At 51.2% G+C, this 22,791-nt stretch overlaps 1 protein-coding gene across 1 annotated transcript; it reads left to right on the forward strand.

Annotated features, from left to right (window-relative positions):
• The first annotated feature begins 4,323 nt into the window (after positions 1-4,323).
• LOC307102448 (apolipoprotein L2-like) lies at positions 4,324-15,406 on the forward strand. The gene is made up of 5 exons (XM_079776015.1): positions 4,324-4,435; positions 9,751-9,791; positions 9,973-10,081; positions 13,090-13,210; positions 14,468-15,406. The coding sequence occupies exons 3-5, from the start codon at positions 10,051-10,053 to the stop codon at positions 15,300-15,302; spliced, it is 987 nt and encodes a 328-aa protein (XP_079632141.1). The 5' UTR covers positions 4,324-4,435; positions 9,751-9,791; positions 9,973-10,050; the 3' UTR covers positions 15,303-15,406.
• Positions 15,407-22,791: the final 7,385 nt, after the last annotated feature.

The following is a 22,791-nucleotide window of genomic DNA, read 5'->3' on the forward strand; positions in this document are numbered from 1 at the left end:
TATGGGGCAGGACTTGCTTCAGTGGGGCTTTGGTGCTCACTGAGTCTGTCCCCTGAGTGTGTCTCTTATGGATCTGAAGAGTTGTAATCTGGTGTGGTCTCACTCTGACCACTGGGTACACTGGCTCTTGGATCTCCGAGGAGGTGCAAAGTCAGCCACCGCCTGAGGCTACTCAGCAGGAGCTACAGAGAGATCTGCAGATTCCTCCTCTTTGTTTGGGGTTTGGAGGTGCCCAGATGAGGCCCAGCTGTAAAGCAATGCAAGCTGCTGTGGAGCCTTAGGCCTTCTATTGGAAGTCATGGGGTTCTTTGACCCAGCTGCAGTTTGTTAGACTATAGATTGCAAAAAGCCAGGCCATTCATATGCAAAAGCCTCTGCGCACAGCTTGAGTGGGGTTGTAAATTGGGTGGGGCGGGATCTCAGGAAATCATGGGGCTGTGCGAACAGCAATGGTTGCTGGGCCCTGTCCCAAAGAGGTCCCTGGGTCTCTTTGTCTCATGGCCCCGTGCAGGAACAATGAACGCTGCGAGCACCTCTGAGAGAAAGCTGCCCTCACATTCCGGCCCGATGCCAGACAGTCCAGTTTCTTCCCGTATGAGTCTGTGTCCCCAGAGTCTTGCCCAGAACTGGAGTTCAGAGCACTGGGGAGTTTGTATCTCCCTCCCAATTGAAAAAGACCACAGCACACCCAGTTGCCAGCCAGTTTCACATGCCTCCGTACCCGCTCGTCTGTACTTCCTACCAGTCTAGATGCCCTTTTCTCTTTTCCTCTAGTTGTCGGACTTCCACTTAGCCAGCCTTCCCGTGGTTCTGGATGATGTCCATTTTGTCTTTTAGTTGTAGTTTTGATGTGGTTGTGCAAGGCAGCAAGTTCAGGTCTTTACCTATGACGCCATCTTGGTTCCTCCAACATCTGACTTTTGTTTAAATTGAACGTGAAAGATGACCTTGACAGGATGAACAAAGGTGCCAGTTCCCTGACGTGACATCTTAAAGGGATCTTCGTGCTTTTACCCTTCCATTGGGCTCACTTACAGGTGAGCAGCAGCAGGCACCAAAGGGTAGGGAGGGGTGGGAATGGAAAGAGGGTAGTTTTGTCCATCACTTTAAAATCTTTATGTGCTAGCTGGGCAATAGCCCGCATCATGGGTTCATGCATTGGAAAGGTCTGCGTCTTGTGGGCCTGCCCCACTTACTCACACTGTCTGTCCGTCCTACCTCAGACGCCCTTCCTCACTGCCCACCGGCTAACCCTCCAGGGTTCAGCTCCAATGTCGCTGCATTGGCAGCCCTTCCTGTCCCTGTCCCGCCAGGCTGGGCTGTCCTCTGTCACCACACGGCTGTGTCAGGTGTATGGTGGGTCTCGCTCCCGCAATGTGAGCTCTTTGAGGACAGCACCTGATGGAGCTGTGGGTCTGCAGCCCGGGGACCAGGAGGACAGTGCCATGGAGCTGCTGCTTCCACATCAGCAGTGACAGGAGGCCAGGAGCCTAAGCAGGGAGGGGCCGATGGTGGCTTCCTTTTTAAAATAAACATATATTCTTATTGATTTCAGAGAGGAAGGGAGGGGGAGAGAGAGATAGAAACATCATTGATGGGAGAGAATCATTTATCAACTGCCTCCTGCATGCCCCCCACTGGGAGCCCACAACCCAGGCATGTGCCCTTGACTGGAAACAAACCTGGGACCCTTCAGTCCCCAGGCTGAGGCTCTATCCACTGAGCCGAACCTGCAGGGGCCACATAGTGTTTTCTGAGTGTCCAGTCCTTGTCTGCCCCTGGGGAGGAGAAGATGAGCAACGCCTGGTCCTCATTCTGAAGGACTTTGCCATTGACAAGGGAGCTTCACGTGTGTCTCGCTCCTCTCACCTGGCCACACGCATGAAGCAGGGGCACCCTGGGGCCTGTGGGGCTCAGGGAACTAGGGCTGAGCTTCGGGATAATATGGATGATGCTCGCAGCCTGGCAATGAGGGCTGAGGCCAGTGGCCACTTCCCGTGAGGTCGGCAGGTGCTGTTGGCATGGAGAGCAGTGCCCTGCGCTCTGCAGCCCAAGTTCCATCGGCGAGCCACTCTGATGACGGCCCCAGCCCTCTGGGTTATTTGCTCCCTGCCCACCCCACTGGCCTATAAACAGGAGGAGGACAGGGAGACAGGGCCCTGCTCTGGACACAAAACTCTTTGTGTCCAGCGTGTCTGAGCCAAGCTCCCCTCCCCACGTGTTGGAGAGACTGGGCCAGGCTGGGGTGAGGGTGCTGGCTGAGTGCCTCCAGCTGTGACTCCTCCAGCCTCCACCAGGTGATGCTGGTGGCACATGCCGGACCCCGTCCCTGTGATTTTGGGGTTACTTTCCCCCAGAGTGGGGGTTTTCCTCACAGTGGGCTGAGATGGCTTATTGACCAAAGAATTTGTCCAAGACCCCAACTCCGAGCTGTCGTCATCCCAAGTGACCTTTCTTGTGATGTCGGGGGTCCAGCCTTGCCCTACTGAATAGTCACTGGGTCTTTTGGGTCCCTAAGTGGGGTGATCTCAGCTCATGCCAAGAGGCGCCCATCTCACCTCATGTGGCTTTGTGCCCCCCGCTTTCCAGTTGTCCCGCCAGGAGACTGTGTTCACCGAGGCCACGGACGTCCGTCTGGAGTCCTTTCTGCGTTCTTATCAGAGGACCCTTTGGACAACGGGACTCCGCCCCTGTGGGTCTGGCATGACTCTGCTCCTCCCAGGGTGTGGGGGTGACCATACGCAGTCAGGCTAATGAAAGGGGGAGGAACCAGGAGGAAGGCAGGTTACAGGAAAAACAAGACAAAAAGTAACTTTTAAACAAGGGCCAGAGGCCAACTGTGACACTTGCTCTGAGTCTTGGCCCCGCCCCTGAGTCACCTGGTGCAAGGTCCGCCTCTCCCCTCACTTTGGCTTCCTCTTCTCTGAGACCAGGCCTCTGCTGGGTGAGTATGTGAAGCCCTGGTGAGTATGTGAAGCCCTCATGCAATACCATCATCACTCTGCCCTCCTCCCTGAAAAGTGGGGGAGGAGGCCGTGGCACCCCACTGGGCTTCCTATAGAGAGATCTGCTGTCAAGAGGAAAGGGGCCAGAGAGGGAACAGCGGCTTCTCTCTGCCAACGCCCACAAACTTGTGCTCCCACAGACGGCCATGACCACCTGGGATGGCCTCCTTGGACAGGTTGCCGTGATTCCGAGGCACTGACCCTGCCACCAGGGACAGGTTCAGGGAGGCCTGATCTAAAGGGTCAGGGGAGATGCGGACTCAGAGGCCTTGGGCCTCCCCCAGGTGCCAGGGGAGCAGAGCCTGCAGGGGACAGTGGTCTCTGGGAGGGGGAGATGCCAGAGGGCTTCTCAGAGGAGGTGATCCCAGAGTTGGGCTTTGAAGGATGAGCATGTTGTTCCAGGTGGGAGCAGCAGGGGCTCCTGGCAGAAGTTAGAAGGCTAAAAAGGGCTAATTCCAATGTAATTCTGATATTTGGGGGCTAGTGATCTGAACCCATGCCAGCAAGCTCAGTGTACATTCTTGATAACCTATAATTAAGTCACTACCTCCTTCCCAGATACTGGTCTTGCAGAGCCTGTTAATGTGAACAGTGCACTGACCCGGAGGGAGGGTTATTAACGCTGGTGCCAGGCCAGACCATCAGATATGGCCTGGAGACCCCCAACACCTGGGGGCCTTCTTGCAAGGCCTACGAAAAGGACCGGAAGCTTCATCCATATTTGCGGGACAAAGACCACAGGGAGATATAAAGGAAAGCCCCATGCAAGTTTTTGCACTCAGATTTGGAAAGTTATTCCCTGAGTCCGCGGGTGTATTAAACAGTGTCCCTCCTATTCTTTAAAGCATCACTTGGTTTTTCTTTGGTCTTCTGCAACAGAAGGACCTACAAAAGCAAATGTCTGGAAAATTCCTGGGCGGGGCCTGCAATAGGAGCAGGGACCAAGGCAATGCAGGGAAGCAGTGAGCATGTGCTGTGCTCAGGGAGGTGCTCATCGCTGGGACAGAAGGGTGACTAAGGGGGGCATTTGGGGTGTGTGGGTGAGGATGAGAGAGGAGGGGTCTGGGGACAAGCCCATGGGGTGGAGGGAGTAATTTGCCCAGGATCCCTCTGTCTGTGGCAGGTCTTCCTTCTAGAAACCCGAAGGAGGCAGGATGGGCTGAGCGGAGAAGGACCTGGGAGGTCAGACCTGGGGTTGCTCTAAGGCGTCAGCAGGCAGGGCGGGGATGGCCCAGGGTGGTGCCTGTCCAGGGTTGGATAATGTGCTTGATCCCAAGCTTCTCAGAACCTGGGCATTTGCTTTCATTTTTACTTTCCAGGTACCTTGGCCCCAGGTGTGTCTGGTGTTTGTGCAGACACAGCCTCAGAGTGGTTCCGCACAGCTACCAGCAAGTGGGTCTTGTTCCAAATCAGCCAGAGGGAGATACTTGGTAAGTTGGGAGGGTAGGAACCCCCTGCCCCCCCCCCAACCATCTTCTCATCCTCAAAACACTTTCTAAGACAAGGATATTGTCACTCTTTTATACATGAGGTAAACTGAAACTCGGGGGGATCGGAGGGGAGTAGTGAGCCCAAGGGTGCATGTAAGCAGGGGCAGAGCCCCGTTTGGTACCCAGGTTAGTCTGAGGGTTCCTCTCTTCCCCTGAGTTCTTAGCAGTGGACAGGAAGGGGACACTGCTCAGGTGGGTACCCAATGACCCCTCCAGCTGAGCACAGTCTTGTGCTACCTGAGACAGGAGCCAGTGACTGCAGCGGAAGGGGGATGTAGGGGTGATATGGAGGAGGCAGAGGAGGTGGGTGTGGGGGGATGTGGAGGAGGCAGAGGAGGTGGGTGTTGGGGGATGTGGAGGAGGCAGAGGAGGTGGGTGTGGGGGGATGTGGAGGAGGCAGAGGAGGTGGGTGTGGGGGGATGTGGAGGAGGCAGAGGAGGTGGATGGTGGGGGATGTGGAGGAGGCAGAGGGGGTGCGGATGGTAGGTGAGTAAGAATCTGTGTTCCTTGTGGCCTGGATGCCCTGAGGCTACCCCTGGGGCTGCTGCTGAGGCTGATGGGGCAAAGGATTTCCTTTGAGACTGCATGAATCTAGGTATTGTTTCACCCACCCTTTGACCTGAGTACCTTTCCCTGTGGGGAAACTGAGGCCCTGAGAGGGGATTGACTTGCCCCGGGTGCCATGAAGGGAGACTGAGCAGGAAGATGGGCGGGCTCTGCCTCCCTGCTCTTGGCCGGCCCTCACTGAGGACCTTGGGGGGATGGGAGACATAAGAGGTGTTCCTGTGTGTCCAGAGTTGGGGAGAATCTCTGACCTAGAGTCTTCGGCAGGCGTGTGGCATGACCCGGTTTTCCTTCTTAAAACACCGACTGTGGACGGAGTACAGGTGGAGGAGACTGAGCCCAGATCCCTGTGTCTGTAGCAGAGACACACCTGGGAGCTGTTGCATTATTGAAACCACATTTCCCTCCTTAGCCACCAGCACCAGGAGGTGTGGGCCTCTACTCTGCCCTCAGGAGCTGCCTGACACTGGGCAAGCGCCTTCCCTGAGAAGGATTTGTTCCTGTGTCTCCCCACGTTTAAGAATTTGGGTTCAGTCTCTCCATGTTGATGTGTAGGTTCCTGTGTACTGTGCACAGCGATTCACTGTGGTCCACGAACCTGCTGCACACAGTGGCCCTGGCCACTCGTGGTCTGAGTTGGCTGATGGCAGCCTTTGCAGTTTGTAGTTTTGAAGAGGACACATCAATCACAGTTTCCCTTAATGCTTCTGGGATTTGTGTCTTGATTAGCAATCTTTCTGCAACTCAACATGAGTTTTAACATCTCACCACCCCCCAAACCACACTTTTATTGTTAGTTTTTAATTTTTTAATCCTCACCTGATGATATTTTTTCCATTGATTTTTAGAGAGAGTGGAAAGGAGGGAGAGAGAGGGGTAGAGATACATCAGTCTGAGAGAGGTACATCAACCTGTTGCCTCCCCCACCTGCACTGTGCCCAACTTGGTTAGTGGATAGAACCTATAAGCCAGATCAGTGCCCTTGACCAGGAATCGAATCCTTGACCCGTCAGTGCACGGGCTGATACTGCAACCACTGAGCCACACCAGCCAGGCCTGTGGAAGCTTTTTGTTTCTTCTCCCTCTCCTCCTCTTCTTCCTCTGCATCTGTGTCTGCTGCCTAATGCAGGGCATATTCAATGGGTACCTACAGCCTTCAAGGAGCCTCTGTTGCAGGAAGCATAGCACCTGGCAGCCATTAGTGAGCAGGAGTGGGAGGCCTGGATAGAGCTGGGCCTGTGCTGCAGACCTGGGCGCCCCACCCCCGGAGGAGGGCCAGCTTTGAGATGGCCTGCTCAAGGCCAGGCGTCAGAATCAGATTTTCACAGGCACCCATGTTTTTCACATTCATCTCTTCCTCTGTCTTCCTTCATATATAAAATAGGATGGCTGCAGGAAGGAGACAGGAGGAAATAAATGGAACTCTCAGAAAGCTGGTAGAACTGTCAAAAGAACGTTATATCAGTGGGGTAATTTGTGTGATATCCGAGTCATCATTTTTGCATTAAGATTGACAAGTAAGCCTAATGGAATAACTCAGTTGTGAGCGAAATGGGCTGTGCTGTGTGGTCCAGTGGCTGGTTGTTCTGTGTCCCCATCATGGACACACCCCAGGCTTTAGCCAGCGGTGCCAGGTGGGCAGCGGGTGCCTGGGGACAGGAGCGGCAGCAGAGAATAGACCTGGCCCTGTGCTTTCAGATATAAATGGTAAACAGTTCAAAGGTTGTTTGAAGAATGTGAGTTATTAGTTGTAAAGTCATAGAGCCTTCCCGGGCAGAGCAAAGACCATGCACAATAGCCACGTTACCATTGGCTATAATTACACTACAAGTCCCTTTTCTATCTGTTTCAGGCAGGTCTCAGGAGGGGTAGTTGATAAATGCTGTTTGCCTTATCAAAATAACCCCTAAAGGCAATCAGCATTTCCTTTCTTCCCTGGGCTCCAAGGCAAGACAGTCCCAGGCAGAACTGAGAGAATCCTCTCCATGGAGAGGTCTGTTCCCATCATGATAGTTCACAGAACAGAAATGATCCAGAGTGTTTTTGATTATTGATTTGATATTGAGAGGGAGAAACATCAATCGTTCCACTTATGCATTCATTGATTGATTTGTGTGTGTGCCATTCATATGTGCGTTGTATGTTCGAACCCACAAACTTGGCATACTGGATCGACGCTTAAACCAACTGAGCTACCCAGCCAGGCCCAGAGTGTGACTTCACAATGAAGGCCATAAGACCTGACTGCCTCCCCTTTCCCTGCCCGTCCCATTTTGGGAAAATTTGGCCTCAACACAGAGCCCCTGATTACAGTATGGCCCCATCCCAATGGTCACCAAGACAAGGTGGGCACTGACACTTCCTAGGACAGAGCCCTCCTAGTGCTGGGAGACCACGCTATCCAACCAAAAGGTTGGTCATCCACGCATCCTTCAAACTGACTTGTGATCAAATGGGGGAGCGTGGATGAGAAATGGGTTCTATGCCAAGTAACCTCACAGAGTGATGTGATCATAAATTTCTCGCTGGGCAGGTAATGGTGGGAGGTAACATCCCAGGCTTATACTTTTTAGTAAAAGGTTTGTTTTCCTTAAGCAAGCCCTGTCCATTATTTCTGTACGTCTAGGTGAACACACCTTGGAAATAACCACTCTCAAGAGAGCACAATCTTGCCTGGCCGGTGTGGCTCTGTGGTTGAGTGTTGGCCCATGAATGAATAGGTCACCAGTTGGTTTCCTATTCAGGGCACATGCTCGGATTGTGGGCTCAAAACCCAGCAGAGGGCATGTAGGGGGCAGCCACTTGATGCTTCTCTCTCATCAATGTTTCCATCTCTCTCTTCCATTCCCTTCCTGTCTGTAAAGTCAATAAAACATTTTTTGGTTGTTTTTTTTTTTAAAGAGAACACACTCTTGTGGACTGTCCTGTAATCCAATCCCAACCTGCTTTCTCCCAACTTCATGTAACCTTCCTTACATCCGCTCCTCTATTTCAGATGCATAGAAGAAGCTGAGAAAATGTTATTTTCCAGAGCATTTTAGATCTTGTGCAGTTTGGTTCAAATATATTTGCAGAAAATCCTTTTTAAAAGAACTTATAACCTTAAAAAGGAAGGGCATGCTGGCCCATGTTCCAACATGCATGACCCTTGAGGACACTATGCTAAGTGAAATAAAGCAGTCTCAGGAAGAGAAACATTGTGTGATTCCACTTATATGAAGCACTTAAATCCGTAGAGATGGGAAGTAGAATGGCAGTTTGCAGGGGATCAGTTGGGGAGTTATTGTTTAGTGGGTAGAAATTTTCTGTTTTATAAGTTGAAGAGTGTTTTGGAGATTGGTTGCACACCTGTGCAAATATAATTTAACATGTTGAAAGGTACCCTTAAAAATGGTTAGGGTGGTAAATTTTATGTTGTGCCCTTTTTTTTAGCCTAATAAAAGAATTCTTAAAAGAAAGATTGTGTGTGTGTGTGTGTGTGTGTGTGTGTGTGTGTGTGTGTGTGTTTAAAAAGTACTATGAACTGAAAGATGGAAAAGATGGGCATTTCATATAATATGACAGTGGTCGGCAAACCGCGGCTCACGAGCCACATGCAGTCGCCCGACCTACACCCCCACTTCTGCTAAAGCAACTTCTTCAAAATAGACTCACCCAGGCCAAAAACCCACTTCTGCGCATGGGCCACGAAGTTTCAATCGCACTGTATGTGCGCGCCCCCAAGTGGTATTTTGTGGAAGAGCCACACTCAAGGAGCCAAGGAGCAGCATGTGGCTCGTGAGCAGAGGTTTGCCAACCACTGTCCTATGAGCATAAATGTAAATTGGTGCAATTTGTTTGCATTAGAGTGTGGCTCTAGGCATAAAGGAATTTTTACATGGCGATACCCTCTGTCCCAGTCATTCTATTTATTAAATATTTAAGGGAAGCAATCTCAAATGCAGATGAGCTTCTATGCCCGAGGATTGTCTCTGCACTATTTTCATAAAGAACTGGAAACAAGCTAAGGTCCACCGGTGGGCGTGGGCAGCAGAGAGGACAGGGCAGCGCCAGGAGGGCTGGGCAGCCCACAGCAGGGCTGCAGGGCTGGGGCCAGGACTGCAGGACCCCAGGGCCTTAGGGTATGAGGGTCTTGCAGAAGCAAGAAGGGTGCAGGCTTGGGAAGCCACAGCCCCAGGAATTTATCAACACAGAGACTTGGCATAGGATGCAAGACTGCGTTTGGGAATGAGAAGAGTCATTTGCAAGTAACACAGACACATTAATAAACATATTTGTATATAAAAGGGAGTAGAGCGTAGTCTTCACAAACATGGGATTGGGATCAGGAAGACTTGAGTTGGAGTCCTAGCTCTAGCACTACTGTGGAACTCGGGCTAACCCGAGTTTAGGTGAAAACCTAGATTTTGTGGTGGTTTCCTCCACGTTCCAATGGGAGCCACAATGGCGCCCACCACGTGGAATGGGAGAGTATTTGCTGAGGGAACAGGTAAGGAGCCTGTGGTAGACACACCATCAATATTAGCTGTAGTGATCAGTAAACACAAATGTCCCCAACCTCAAGTCATTTCCAAAACATTCCTTCCCATCTTTCCTTCCCATCTTTCATGTCTGGTTTTAATGTTTCTTCGGTTTTATTACTCCTCAGCTGTGTTTCCTTGTCTGATGGTCTTCTCCTTGTGCCCCCACAGGACAACGGACTGTCACTTGGCTTGCAGTGGGCTGGAGTGAGGTGAGTACCTTCTCTTAACGAGCAGCTGGCATAGCCCGGCAGACAGGGAAACACAATGGACTAAGTCCATCTTGGCATTTGAGGCCTTCCCTGAAAGAAACACCAGAAACGAAGCCCTTCTCTGCTCCCAGTTGTACAGCTGGCTCACCTTCGACCCCACAATTTGTTTTCTCTTCCCAAGGGTGAAGCAACACCTCCTTCCAGCTGGACACGGACTGGTGAGCTGAAGAGGAAACTCTGAGATCCCACTGCTGACACCATGACCTCAGAAGCTGACAGGAACTGCCCAGGTAGTCAGCTTCCTCCTCTCTAGCTGGTTCCTGCTCATGATCTGGAATTGAGGGAGGCACCTCCAAACTGGGTTAAGCTACACAGGAATCAAGAACCTTAAAGGGGATCGATGAGTGTCCTCAAATCCCCAAAAGGGTGCAAGGGGAGTCCCCTCAACCAGAAGTCTATGTGGGGACCTCCTTCTAGCTCTCTCCTCAAGCTGCTCATATCCTCCCATCTTCTGCACCTCATGCAATGACTCCACTGAGGCCAGGACAGCCCATGGGAGGTGGGAATTTCTTGTCTATTGTACTTGGAACCTGCTAGTTCCTTGTGGAAACCTTCCCCTCCAAAGCACTGCCACCTCCCACAGCTATACTGGGGCCCTGACCTGTGCTCCCAATTATAAACACCTGTGTACCAGGTGTGACTGTCAGACAGGAACTTCTTCTGATGATCTCAGATACCCCAGCAGAGGCCCGCTTTGTTATTTCGCACACCCACCCACATCCTAGCCAACAAATACACAGAGGTAGTGCTCTGGGCTCCCTCCAACTAAGCGCTGGTTTACTTTCTCCCTCAGTCGGTAAAGCAAGAAAAGGAAAAAAAAAGCAACCCTCCACCCATCCAAATCAACACTGCATTTTCTAGGCAACCATGTCACCCCCCAGTAGAGGATAAAACTTGTTCCTGTTGCTACATAAGGAGGAAGAAGACAGCTCAGAAGCCTGCAGCTCCTGAGCAGGCTCCGGGGTCCCTGAGGGAGGACTCGAGCTGGTGGATTCCTGAGGATAAACAAGATGACCTATTGTTTAAGAAGTAGGCGAGGGTGGGGTCAATGGTGCCCAGGGGAGCTGTGGCCCCTGAGACCAGCCTGGAGCGGGGAGAGGTGATACTGATTGATCACAGGATTAGAGCTGAGGCCCAACCCCCACCCACCTGAAGACACCCCCTCCACTCCCCACTGTGAAGCGTCTGTGAGTAGCAGGAAGCATCCTCTTTGCCTGGTAGGTTTACTCCATCAATGGCGTGTGATCTGAAACATTATTTTCAAGTTTTAAAAAAATCCCATAGGTGAACTATAGGGTAGAATGCAGGAATCACATGAATTTTTGAAACATAAGGAGGCTTCAACCAAATGTCAGGAAATGTCTGATGGTTGACCTTGGATTCCACCTTCAAGCTTTCTGCTTCTTGGCTTGGGGCTTCTTTTCCTGTCTGAGTTTCACTTTCTTTGTCTGTGAAATAAGAATAATATGTCTTGTTTGTATATGGCAGGAAACACATTTAGACCATGTCTCTGCATACACAAAACATACACCAGTCCCCATTCCCTTATCTGCATTTCCAGAGTCTCCAAATCCCTGAGAGTCACACATTTTGAAAAAGATTTATAAAAGTTATTGATTTATACAGAGAGAGAGAGAGAGATAAATAGAAGTGGGAGAGGTAGAGAACTGGTGTATCACCCTCTTCTCATAAGGATAACATTCATATTGCATTAGGTCTCACTCTTATGGCTCATTTAACCTTAATTATAATATACAGTCACATGGGGCCAGGCCATTGTGGCTCAGTGGTTGAGTGTTGACCCATGAACCAGGAGGTCACTGGTTGGATTCCCCGTCGGGGCACATGCCTCGGTTGCAGGCTCAACCTACAGGAGTGCACATGCAGCGGCAACTGATTGATTCTTCTTTCTTATCAATGTTTCTATCTCTATACTTCTCCCTTCCTCTCTCTCTAAAAAGCAATAAAAATATATTAAAAAATAAATGAATAAGTACAGTCACATGGGGTGTCAGGCCAGCAATATATAAATTGGGGGGTGGACAGTTCATTCTATAACACCAGGTGACTCAACAAATATTCCCCAGATTAAAAAAAAAAAGTCCCTCAGGTGACAGCTGCTCAGGAAGATGAACATTTAACCACCTCGTTTATTAGAGGCTCAGTGAACAAAATTCATGCACTGGGAAGTGGGGGAACCTCACCCCAGCCTGCCCCCTCTCACAGACTGGGAGCCCTCGGGGAATGTCCTACTGACAGCTTAGGCCCGCTCCCCGTGAGGAGAGAGCCTAAGCCACAGTCTGGCCTTCCTCTGCAGGAGGTGACCAGGCTGATCAGGGGAAGGCACCAGCACCATCACCCCATTGCTGCAGCCACTGCCAGCTGCCACATCTGCCAAGGTGTTTTCATCAACATGGACTCCAATTCCTTCACCACAAAAAAATGACAACTTTCTTTAGGCATTTTCAAGATGTGTCTTTCATAGGATCTGACATTTCTTTCTTTCTTTTTTTTTTTTATCTTCACCTGAGGATATGTTTCCATTGATTTTTAGAGAGCGTGGAAGAGAGAGGAAAAGACAGAGAGAAACCTCAATGTGAGAGGGACACTTTGATTCTTTGCCTCCTGCATGAGCCCTGACCTGGGCCCTGGCCAGGGAGGAACCTGCAAACTAGGTACATGCCCTTGATCAGAATCGACCGAGATCCTGCAGTCGGCAGGCCAAAGCTCTATCCAGTGAGCCAAACTGGCTATGGCACGATATGACATTTTTTTAGCCCCACCAGCAGCGGAACTTAGTGTTTTTTCTTCTAGGAGTGTGGTGAAAAACCCTAGATCACTTTTTTGGATTCTTATTACCCAATTTACCAAGAACACTGTGAGTGGCGGCATACAGAGAGCTTAGCTAATGAGCGGTCAGAAAAGGTTTCCTCTACAGCTCACAAGCAGAGGCCCCCCTGGGTTGTGTCCTCTGGGGTGGGGGTGTGCTCTGAGCCCCGCGGCAGCCACCGGGAACACATCCCCAGCCCTGCATTGTGTCCGTTGGGCTGGAGGCGTGCTGCCTGCCAAGACACCCTCCCTCCCTCTGTGGCTCGGGTCCAGGATGCTATAGGCACTGCCATATTTGTGACAGAGTGATGGTCAATTTGCATATTACCCTTTCATTAGATTAGATACTCAATTCCATTTCCATTCTACCCAATATGTTCTAACCTCATTGTTTTTTCTTTCCATCTAGAGGGCAAAGACTTTGTTGATGTCATTGAGTATTTAAAGGACCCATGGAACAAAGAGAAACTGCATTGCCTGCTGAGTGATGAAGCCTGGAAGAGATTTGTGGCTGCGGCCAAGCTGTCCAGGTAACCTCCAGGGGATTCCTGTATCGTCACCCTGATCTACCCTGCATCCAGATTCCACTGGCAGGCACACTCCTCCAGGGAGGATCCTGAGCTTGGGGTTGATCAAGTTCCTTCTCAACAGTCCATGAGCAACATTTCCTTCATATCATTTGTTGTCAGAGATGGGCCCCAGGTTGAGAAGAGATGAGGCCTGCAGGGGAAGGTTATGTGACCTTGGGCCCATTACTTTACCACTCTCTGTCTTATTCATGTATTCTATTTCATTGTGAGGAGAATAAGATCATGCAGGTAAACTGTTTAGCCTAATGACTGACACATGGTAGGTGGGCAGTTCACATGAACTTTAAAAAGATGCTGGGAATAGTCAGGGCCCAAGCATCTTCTTGTTGGACACGAGAGCCACACAGGACTTCCTGTGGGACATGCCAGAAAATTCCTGGCACAGTTTGCGTCCCTGGGGATTGTGGCTAGAGAGCCTGCTCTCCCTAAGAAAGGGATTGTACAAACTCTGAAGGTCCTGCTGGCCTGGAAGGCGGAGAGCTGGAGTGAAGCTGCACCGTGTTGGGTTGAATCCTGACTATGTCTCTGCCTGGCTCTGGGGCTCTGGGCTTATGTCATCTCCCTCATCAATGGAATGGCAAGTCCGTCTGATAGGACTATGGTGAAGGCCTTGGGGTGAACTGTAGGGTCAAGGGCAAGGAAGCAGGTGCAGTCATCCTGTCCAGAGGCCCAGAGAGGCTTTAAGCAGGATCACAGCCCAGGGTCTGGATGGAGCGAGGGTGGTCCAGGTGGGAGGACTGGTAGGAAGGCTTGGCAGTGGAGCTGGACTAGAGTGAGGCAACTGAGACATCTGGACACAGAACTGAGGAGGCCAGGGGCCTCGTGGAGGGCTGTACAGGGGCAGGGGGCACATTTCTTCCTTCCCTGATTTGATCCCCTCTCTGCTGGGGGAAGAGGGCCCTGCATGAATATGTCCTCCAACCCTGTCTGTGAGCTGGAGGGCTCCTGACCTCCCTGTGGGACCCTCTTCTCTTCTCCATGGAGTAACCCTGACCAGAGGGAAGGCAGTGTGGCTTAGTGACCACGTCCAGTCAGATTGGGGGCTGCCAATGTGGAGTAACTGAGGGATTCCGAGTAAATGCACACGTTCCCACCATAGAGGACAGGGCTTCCTGCACCAGCTCATCCAATCAGGGGTCTCAGCTTTAGCAATTCATACACCTGCCTTCGTTAATCCCCTGTCCTTCATTATCACAGGGATGAGGCAGATGCACTCTATGCAAACTTGAGCCAGCTGGAAACATTCATGGGCGTGGAAGACCAGGAGCATAGGGAAAGGTTTATGAAGGAGTTTCCTCAGGTCAAACAGGACCTTGAGGATCGCATACGAAAGCTCTACGCACTTGCTGATGAGGTTGACAAGGTGCACAAGAACTGTATCATCACCCAGGTGGTGGCCATTTGCACCGGTGCTGCATCTAAACTTCTGCCCATCGCTGAGGTGTGTCTGGCACCATTCACAGAAGGTATTAGTCTGGTGCCTGCAGGAACTGAAGTGGGACTGAGCATAGCAGCTAGTGTGGCCGGTATGATTGCCAACATCGTGGACATGTCAAAGGATGACTCAGCAAAAGCCGAAGCTACCCGCCTAATGTCAACTGGCAGTGACACAGAGAAGGTGGTTGAGGAGGTTCTACATCGCAGCACACCTGAAATTGCTTCCTTAGCAAGGAAGTGCTTCGAATCCCTGGAACGTATTGTGAAGAAAGCTGATGTCTTCAAGGCGGACGAATCTAATTCTCCTTCAACACCTGAGGCCTTGGACTTGAACATCCAGAAGTCAGACATAAGTGAAAGCAGAATACTGCAGCACCTTTCTGAAGACTTTATGAGCAAAGAAGCCAGGGCAGCTGTGGCAGGTGTATTCCTTCTCAAGGATGTAGTGGACCTAGTGAAAGAGTCAAAGCACTTACATGAGGGCGCAAAGGCTGAGTCGGCGGGAGAGTTGAGGCAGCAGGCCCAGGAGCTGGAGAGGAGGCTGGAAGAACTCACCCGCATTCACGAAAGTCTACAGGAGGACCTGACTCCGTGATTCCCAGACGGTGCAGGGTGTGTGGGAGACAAAGGCATGGACTTTACATTGTTAGAGGGGAAAAGCTGGCGAGATAAAATGGATGGAACTGCGTGTGAAGGTGTTGAGCACAGCGAAGGAGGAGTTCATCCAGATGGCAGGTGGGCCAAAGAGAAGGAAGGATCCTGGACCTGGAATCAGGGAAGAGAGGGGACAAGGGGGGGTGTGGCGAGGGGAGGGGATTTGAGGGGAGCTTTATTTTCACTAAAAAAGACATTGGGGTCATGAATAAAGAACAGAGAAGTGAAGGAATAAGCACCAAGAAGGCCAGAACTACTAAAAAGTTGACAATGGAAGTAGGCGAAAGAGTTTGAATTGTTGGGATATGGGAGTTACAGTGGCTCCTGGATTGGCCCTCCCCAGGGTTCACCATCCCAGCAGAAACCCCGTCTCTCCCTGGTCAGGGTCTCTAGTCTGCTTTCCAGTTCCAGCTCGCCTTTGTCTTCCAGCAGCAATTCTTAGGTAGGCAGTGATTTAAAGACAAAACAAAATATTTTTTTTTATTTTTCAATTACAGTTGACATACAATATTATATTCGTTTTGGTTGTACAATCTAGTGATTAGAAAGTGATCACCCGCTAAGTCTAGCAGACATATAGCATCACTCATAGTTATTACAATGCTATGCCTATAGGCAGTGACTTCTTGATGATGATGATGATGATGATGATTATGACGAAAACGATGATGGGGTGGTGATGGCAGTAGTGATGACAGCGAAGTGGGTGGAACATTTGACAAGTTGCTGGTGCTCGTTGGGGCCAGGATGCTCTGAGAGACCAATGAAATTACAATGAAACTGCAAATGCTCTTAGAACAGAGGTTGATTTGAAAAAAAAAAGAGAAGTGAAAACAGATACTCACAGCAGGTCAAGCAAATCTACCAGTCAGCCCTGAGACAGCCTCTCCATCAGTGGGGGAGGTGGTGTGGACACGATGATATTTCAGACCCTCTGTTTCTCCCCACCTTGTGTTCTGCAGACTCCGGTTCAGTAAGATGGACTGGGACTCTGAGCCTTTGTGGTGGGGATTGGTGGGCTCATCTGGGCTCTGGGTGCCTGGCTTCCCTTCCCCATGAGCCTGTCCTCCAGGAACTCAGGGAGCAAATCTTCCATTGATCCTGCTCGCTCACTGGGCTCCCACTCTCCCATCCAGTCAAGTCCCTGAGACCTCGGTGCCCCGGAAGCTCTGCCGGAACACCTGGGGGAAGCTTCTGCCCAGGTGGCTTAGGCTGAACAGAGGTGACTTCCTTGCCCAGCAGCTGAGGCCCAGGATGGACTGTAGGACATGAGGCTGATTAAGATCATAAGGGCTTGCCCTGACCCATTTGGTTCAGTAGATAGAGCATCAGCCTGCAGACTGAAAGGTCCCAGGTTCGATTCTAGTCACGGGCATGTACCTTGGTTATGAGCACATCCCCAGTAGGGGCTGTGCAGAAGGCAGCGGATCGATGTGTCTCTCTAATTGATGTTTCTAACTCTCTCTCCCTCTCCCTTCCTCTCTGTAAAAAAATCAATAAAATTTAAAAAAAAAAAAAAAGATCAGAAGGGCTTGTGGCTTGTTTGCAGGGGTGAGAGAGGGTCATCTACAAATAGACAGGGAGACAGCACACATTTCTCCAAGCTACCCTCACATTTTCCCTCCTGCAAGAGCTTCCAGATGGTCATCCTGTGTTTACCCTTGTGGCACTGCCCCTGCCCCCGCCCCTTCTCCACACTGACCCAGAACAGCCTTTAGGAACACAGATCTTACCAAGCACCTCCTTCCCATTACTCTGCACAAAACCCCGAGGCCTCCACCCAGCCAGATGTAACCTGTTGGAGCCTGGGGTCCCCTGAGAGCAGAGCTGAGACAAGGCTCACTGAGGGTTGATTTGGGAATGATACCCCGCAGCTGGACTGAGGGACACTGCCTCCTGGACAGCACTCATGGGCTTTGCCTTCCGAGGCCCACAGGGAGGACCAGACCCACACGGACAAGGAAACCCCAGCTCTCTGTGATACAGGCAAGGTGAGTCAACCAAGGTGAACAGAACAAAGGAGAAGATTCCTTTCCGGGCCACTCAGGTCAGCGTGACCTTGACCTCCCTGACCTTAGTGGGCCAAGCTGGAAACACATAGAGGCTTCCTCACCAGGGCCCCGTGTCTGATAGCCCTCTGAGGAGCACAAGGATGTGTGAGCAGCCTGTTGGGCGAGGTACCAGTTCTCACGAGGCTCATGAAGAATTTGTTTGCTCTTTGGAAATGCTTTGACCAGTGGGTACCGATTCTTCTGGATCCTCCATCACTTCCTGCCAGTCCGACATTAAGGAGAGAGCTCTCTTATCGGGGGCTTGGCTTAGTGTGAGGAGTCAAGGAAGGCTTCCCTGAAGAGGGGGCACCAAAGGTTGAAAGGATGGGGAGGAAAGTGGGGTGAGAGTATTTGGGGCAGAGGACCTGCGCCTGCAGGGTTCAGGCTGGGAGGGAGGGCCACTCTGAAAGGACAGTGATGGAACTGCAGTGTGGCCACTCGGGTTCCGCTGCCAGGACGCCTGTGAGAAAGGGGCTTTGGTGGGAAAACTGAGCGTTGGAGCACTGGACGCTGCCAGCTGCCTCTGCAGGGATGGGAGGTGGCGTGGTGGGCACAGACACCACTGCTGCTGGAGCTACGTGTCTGCAGCCTGGGGACCTGGAGGACAATGGACAGAGCTGCTGCTTTTGACATCAGCAGCAACAGGAAACCCGTAAGATGGAGGTGGGTGTTGAGGTGGGGTGGGTGGCTGGGGGCGGTGATAGCTGCACCAGAAAGGGCCAGAGTGAGAGCACAGCTCACACTGCCTGGGGGCCCCTAAAACTGTGAGAAGAGTCCAGTAGGTCCGGAAACCAGCAGAGCAGGAGGGGAGCAGCCGGAGAAATACTTCGGCCCATCAGCTGGAGGCGAGGGCAGCAGGTCACATTCACGGTCACCATCCATATTGAGAACAGGGACTCTCACCTCCTTGCAGCGCTGGCTCTGGGCCTGCAGAGCACAGTGGCCAGGATGAGTTTGGGTCAGGTCCGGATGAGATAGGGGCAGAGGGCTCCTCCAGCCTCGGCCCTGCACACTGACTTAGGATCTCACTCCAGGCGGGCCCTTCTGTGTCCTTCTGGTCCCCCTCTGCCTCCTGCCCCCCTCCTGTTGTCTACTGGGGGGCCGGGGTGCTCAAAAGCATTGTGGTAGTTACTATGGCTGTTGGTCACATTTTTCTGGTCCCTCCCTCCCCCTTCTGGACACATGGTAGGATTACATTCCTGTCCTCCATCTGGTTGGGTGGGGATGTGTAAACAGAGCTTTGACCACTGTCTTCTTTTGTTGTTGTTTATTTGGTTTTTTAATATATTTTTATTGATTTCAGAGAGAAAGAGAGAGGGAGTGAGAGATAGGAACATCAATGGTGAGAGAGAATCATTGATGGGCTACCTCCTGCGCGACCCCTACTGGAGATTGAGCTTGCAAGCTGGGCATGTGCCCTGACCAGGAATTGAACTGTGACCTCCTGGTTCATAGGTCAATGCTCAACCCCTGAGCTATGCCAGCCGCTGACCACTGACTTTTGAATGGAAGTAATATGTATCAATTCTAAGCCACACCATCTAATGCTGATAGAAGACCCCTTTCCTCTACTGGCAATGTTCCAGAGACTGGCTGCTCCAATTTCCTGGGTCTAGGAGTGAGGACTACAGGAGCAGATTGTATGGTGATCAGGAGGAACCTTTGTGGCTCATGTGGAGAGTGTTTGTTACTGCAGCAAAACCTAGACTATCCTGGCTGATACAATCAAACCCCCTGGAAACATGGTACTATTTGTAGGCCACTGTGAAAGGTGCATATCTTTAACTTCTCATATAAGCTAGAATAATTATTAACAACTAGTGGCCCGCTGCACGAAATTCGTGCACATTAAAGGGGGATTAATTAGAGAAAATAATTTAATATTGCTATTTGCCCTTTCTCTATAATAGAAGTGTCAGAGATGAAAGAAAATTAGTAAAATGTATATGAAAACCTTCCTCCTGTCAGAGTCTGGGGCACACCATGGGACCCAGAGTCAAGTCCCCGCCCACGCATGTGCACCTCAAAATTGGGTGAGACTGGCCCCGGCCCCATTTGGCTAGATCCAGACCTGGCCAGTCCCACCCTTGTCAAGCCCTACTAGGCAGGGTCGTAGCCTCAGGTCTCCTGTCCCGGCGCCAGGATGGAGGGCATTGCCTGAGGTCCCCCAGCCCAGACCAGGGCGGGGGGCATGCCTTGAGGTCCTTCATCAAGCCCTGCCAGATGTGGGACATGGCCTGAGGTCCCCTGTCAAGCCCCTCCAGGCAGAGGGGCGCAGCCTCAGGTCTCCCGGCCTGGCACTGGGAGGGGAGCGCAGCCTCAGGTCCCCTGTCAAGCCCCTCTTGGCGGGGTCGTGGTCTGAGTTCCCCTGACCCAGCACTGGGGGTGTACCTTTAGGTCCCCGTCAAGCCCCGCTGGGTGGGGAGCATGGCCTGAGGTTCTCTGTCAAGCCCCACCAGGCAGGGGGGTGCAGCCTCAGGTCCCCTGGCCCGGTGCTGGGGTGGGGTGTGTGGCCTGAGGTTCCCCGGCCTGGCGTCGGGGTCAGAGACGTCAAGCCCCACCTGGTGGGGGCCATGGCCTGAGGTCCCCTGGCCTGGCACCGGGGCGGGGGTTACTGCCTGAGGTCCCCGTCAAGCCCCACCAGGCGGGGGGTGCAGTCTGAGGTCCTCTGTCAAGCCCCAACTGGTGGGGGGTGTGGCCTGAGGTTACCCTAAACAAAAGGGATCCAAAGAGGACCACACCAAGACACATCATAATTAAAATGCCAAGGGCAAAAGACAAAGAGAATATTAAAAGCAGCAAGAGAAAAACAGTTAGTTACCTACAAGGTAGCACCCATACGATTGTCAGCTGATTTCTCAACAGAAACTATGCAGGCCAGAAGGGAGTGGCAAGAGATATTCAAAGTGATGAATAGCAAGAACCTACAACCAAGATTACTCTACCCAGCAAAGCTATCATTCAGAATTGAAGGGCAGATAAAGAGCTTCACAGATAAGAAAAAGCTAAAGGAAGTTCATCACTACCAAACCAGTATTATATGAAATGCTGAAATGTATTCTTTAAGGAGAGGAAGAAGAAAAGGCAAAGATAAAAATTATAAACAACAAATACATGTCTATCAACAAGTGAATCTAAAAATCAAGTGAATAAAAAATCTAATGAACAGAATAAACTGGTGAATATAATAGAATCAGGGGCATAGAAAGGGAGTGGACTAACAATTCTCAGGAGGGAAAGGGATGTGGGGAGTGCGGGAAGAGACTGGACAAAAATTGTACACCTATGGATGAGGACAGTGGGGGGGAGGTAAGGGCAGAGGGTGGGGTAGGAACCAGGTGGAGGTGAGCTATGGGGGAAAAAAAGAGGAACAATTGTAATAATTTGAACAATAAATATTTATTAAATTAGAAATAAAGTAACTATATATGGATAAGGGGAAAAAAAGATTCTTGAGTAACTCTATAACTGTTGTTTTGAACTCTATATCCAGTAGTTTGCTTTCCTCCATTTCTTTCATTTGTGACATGTTTCTTTGTCTCCCCATTTTGGCTGCTTCCCTGAGTTGATAGAATAGCTTTGTGTGCTAGGTGTCCTATAGGGCCCAGTGGCTCAGCCTCCCCAATCACCTGAGGTGCATGCTCTTGGTGCACCCCTTTGTGGGCTGTGTGCACAGTCTTGTTGTAGTTAAGCCTTGATTGTTGTTGGTATCACTGGGAGGAATTGACCTCCAGACCAATTGGCTGTGAGGACCATTTGTGTCTACAATGTTTCCTGCTGTGCTGGAAACACCCTTATGGAGCAGGACTTGCTTCAGTGGGGCTTTGGTGCTCACTGAGACTGCCCCCTGAGTTTGTCTCTTATGGATCAGAAGAATTGTAATCTGGTGTGGTCTCACTCTGACCACTGGGTACACTGGCTCTTGGATCTCCAAGGAGGTACAATGTCAGCCACTGCCTGAGGCTACCCAGCAGGAGCTACAGAGAGATCTGCAGATTCCTCCTCTTTGTTTGGGGTTTGGAGGTGCCCAGATGAGGTGCAGCTGTGAAGCAATGCAGGCTGCTGGGTGCCTTAGGCCTTCTGTTGGAAGCTCTGGGGTTCTCTGACCCAGCTGCAGTTTGTTAGATTTTAGATTGCAAAAGGCCAGGCCATTCATATGCAAAAGCCTCTGTGCACAGCTCAAGTGTATTTGTAAATTGGGTGGGGGAGGGTCTCAGGGAATCACATGGCGATGTAAACAGCAATGGTTGCCCATCGTCCCTGCCCCGGATAGGTCCCTGGGTCTCTGTGTCCTGCGGCCCCGGGCAGGAGCAATGAACGCTGCGAGCACCTCAGAGAGAAAGCCGCCCTCGCGTTCCGGCCCAATGCCAGACAGTCCAGTTTCTTCCCATATGAGTCTGTGTCCCCAGAGTCTTGCCCGGAACTGGAGTTCAGAGCAGTGGGGAGTTTGTATCTCCTTCCCGATTGAAAAAGACCACAGCGCACCCAGTTGCTAGCCAATTTCACGCACCTCCTTACCAGCTCTTCTGCACCTCTGCACCTCCTACCAGTCTAGATGCCCTTTTCTTTCCCTCTATTTGTTGGACTTCCACTCAGCAAGCCTTCCTGTGGTTCTGGATGATATCAGTTTTGTCTTTTAGTTGTAGTTTTGATGTGGTTGTACAGGGCAGCAAGTTCAGGTGCTTACCTATGCCGCCATCCTGGTTCCTCCAACATCTGACTTTTGTTTAAATTGAACGTGAAAGATGACCTTGACAGAATGAACAAAGGCACCAGCTCCCTGACGTGACGTCTCACAAAGCGATCTCCGTGCTTTTACCCTTCCATTGTGTTTGCTTAGAGGTGAGCAGCAGCAGGCACCGAAGGGTGAGGGGAAAATGGAAAGAGGGTAGTTTTGTCCATCACATTAAAATGTTTATGTGCAAGATGGGCAATAGCCCGCATCATGGGTTCATGCATGGGAAAGGTCTGCGTCTTGTGGGCCTGCCCCACTTACTCACACTGTCTGTCCTGCCTGCCTCAGACGCCCTTCCTCACTGCCCACCGGCTAACCCTCCAGGGTTCAGCTCCAATGTCGCTGCATTGGCAGCCCTTCCTGTCCCTGTCCCCCCAGGCTGGGCTGTCCTCTGTCACCACACGGCTGTGTCCGGTGTATGGTGGGTCTCGCTCCCTCAATGTGAGCTCTTTGAGGACAGCACCTGATGGAGCTGTGGGTCTGCAGCCCGGGGACCAGGAGAACAGTGCCATGGAGCTGCTGCTTCCACGTCAGCAGTAACAGGAGGTCTGGAGCCTGAGCAGGGAGGGGCCGATGGTGGCTTCCTTTTTAAAATAAATATATATTCTATTGATTTCAGAAAGGAAAGGAGAGGGAGAGAGAGA

This window comes from Cnephaeus nilssonii (assembly GCF_951640355.1).
Source record: "Cnephaeus nilssonii genome assembly, chromosome: 6".
In the NCBI taxonomy this organism is placed as follows: Eukaryota; Metazoa; Chordata; class Mammalia; order Chiroptera; family Vespertilionidae; genus Cnephaeus; species Cnephaeus nilssonii.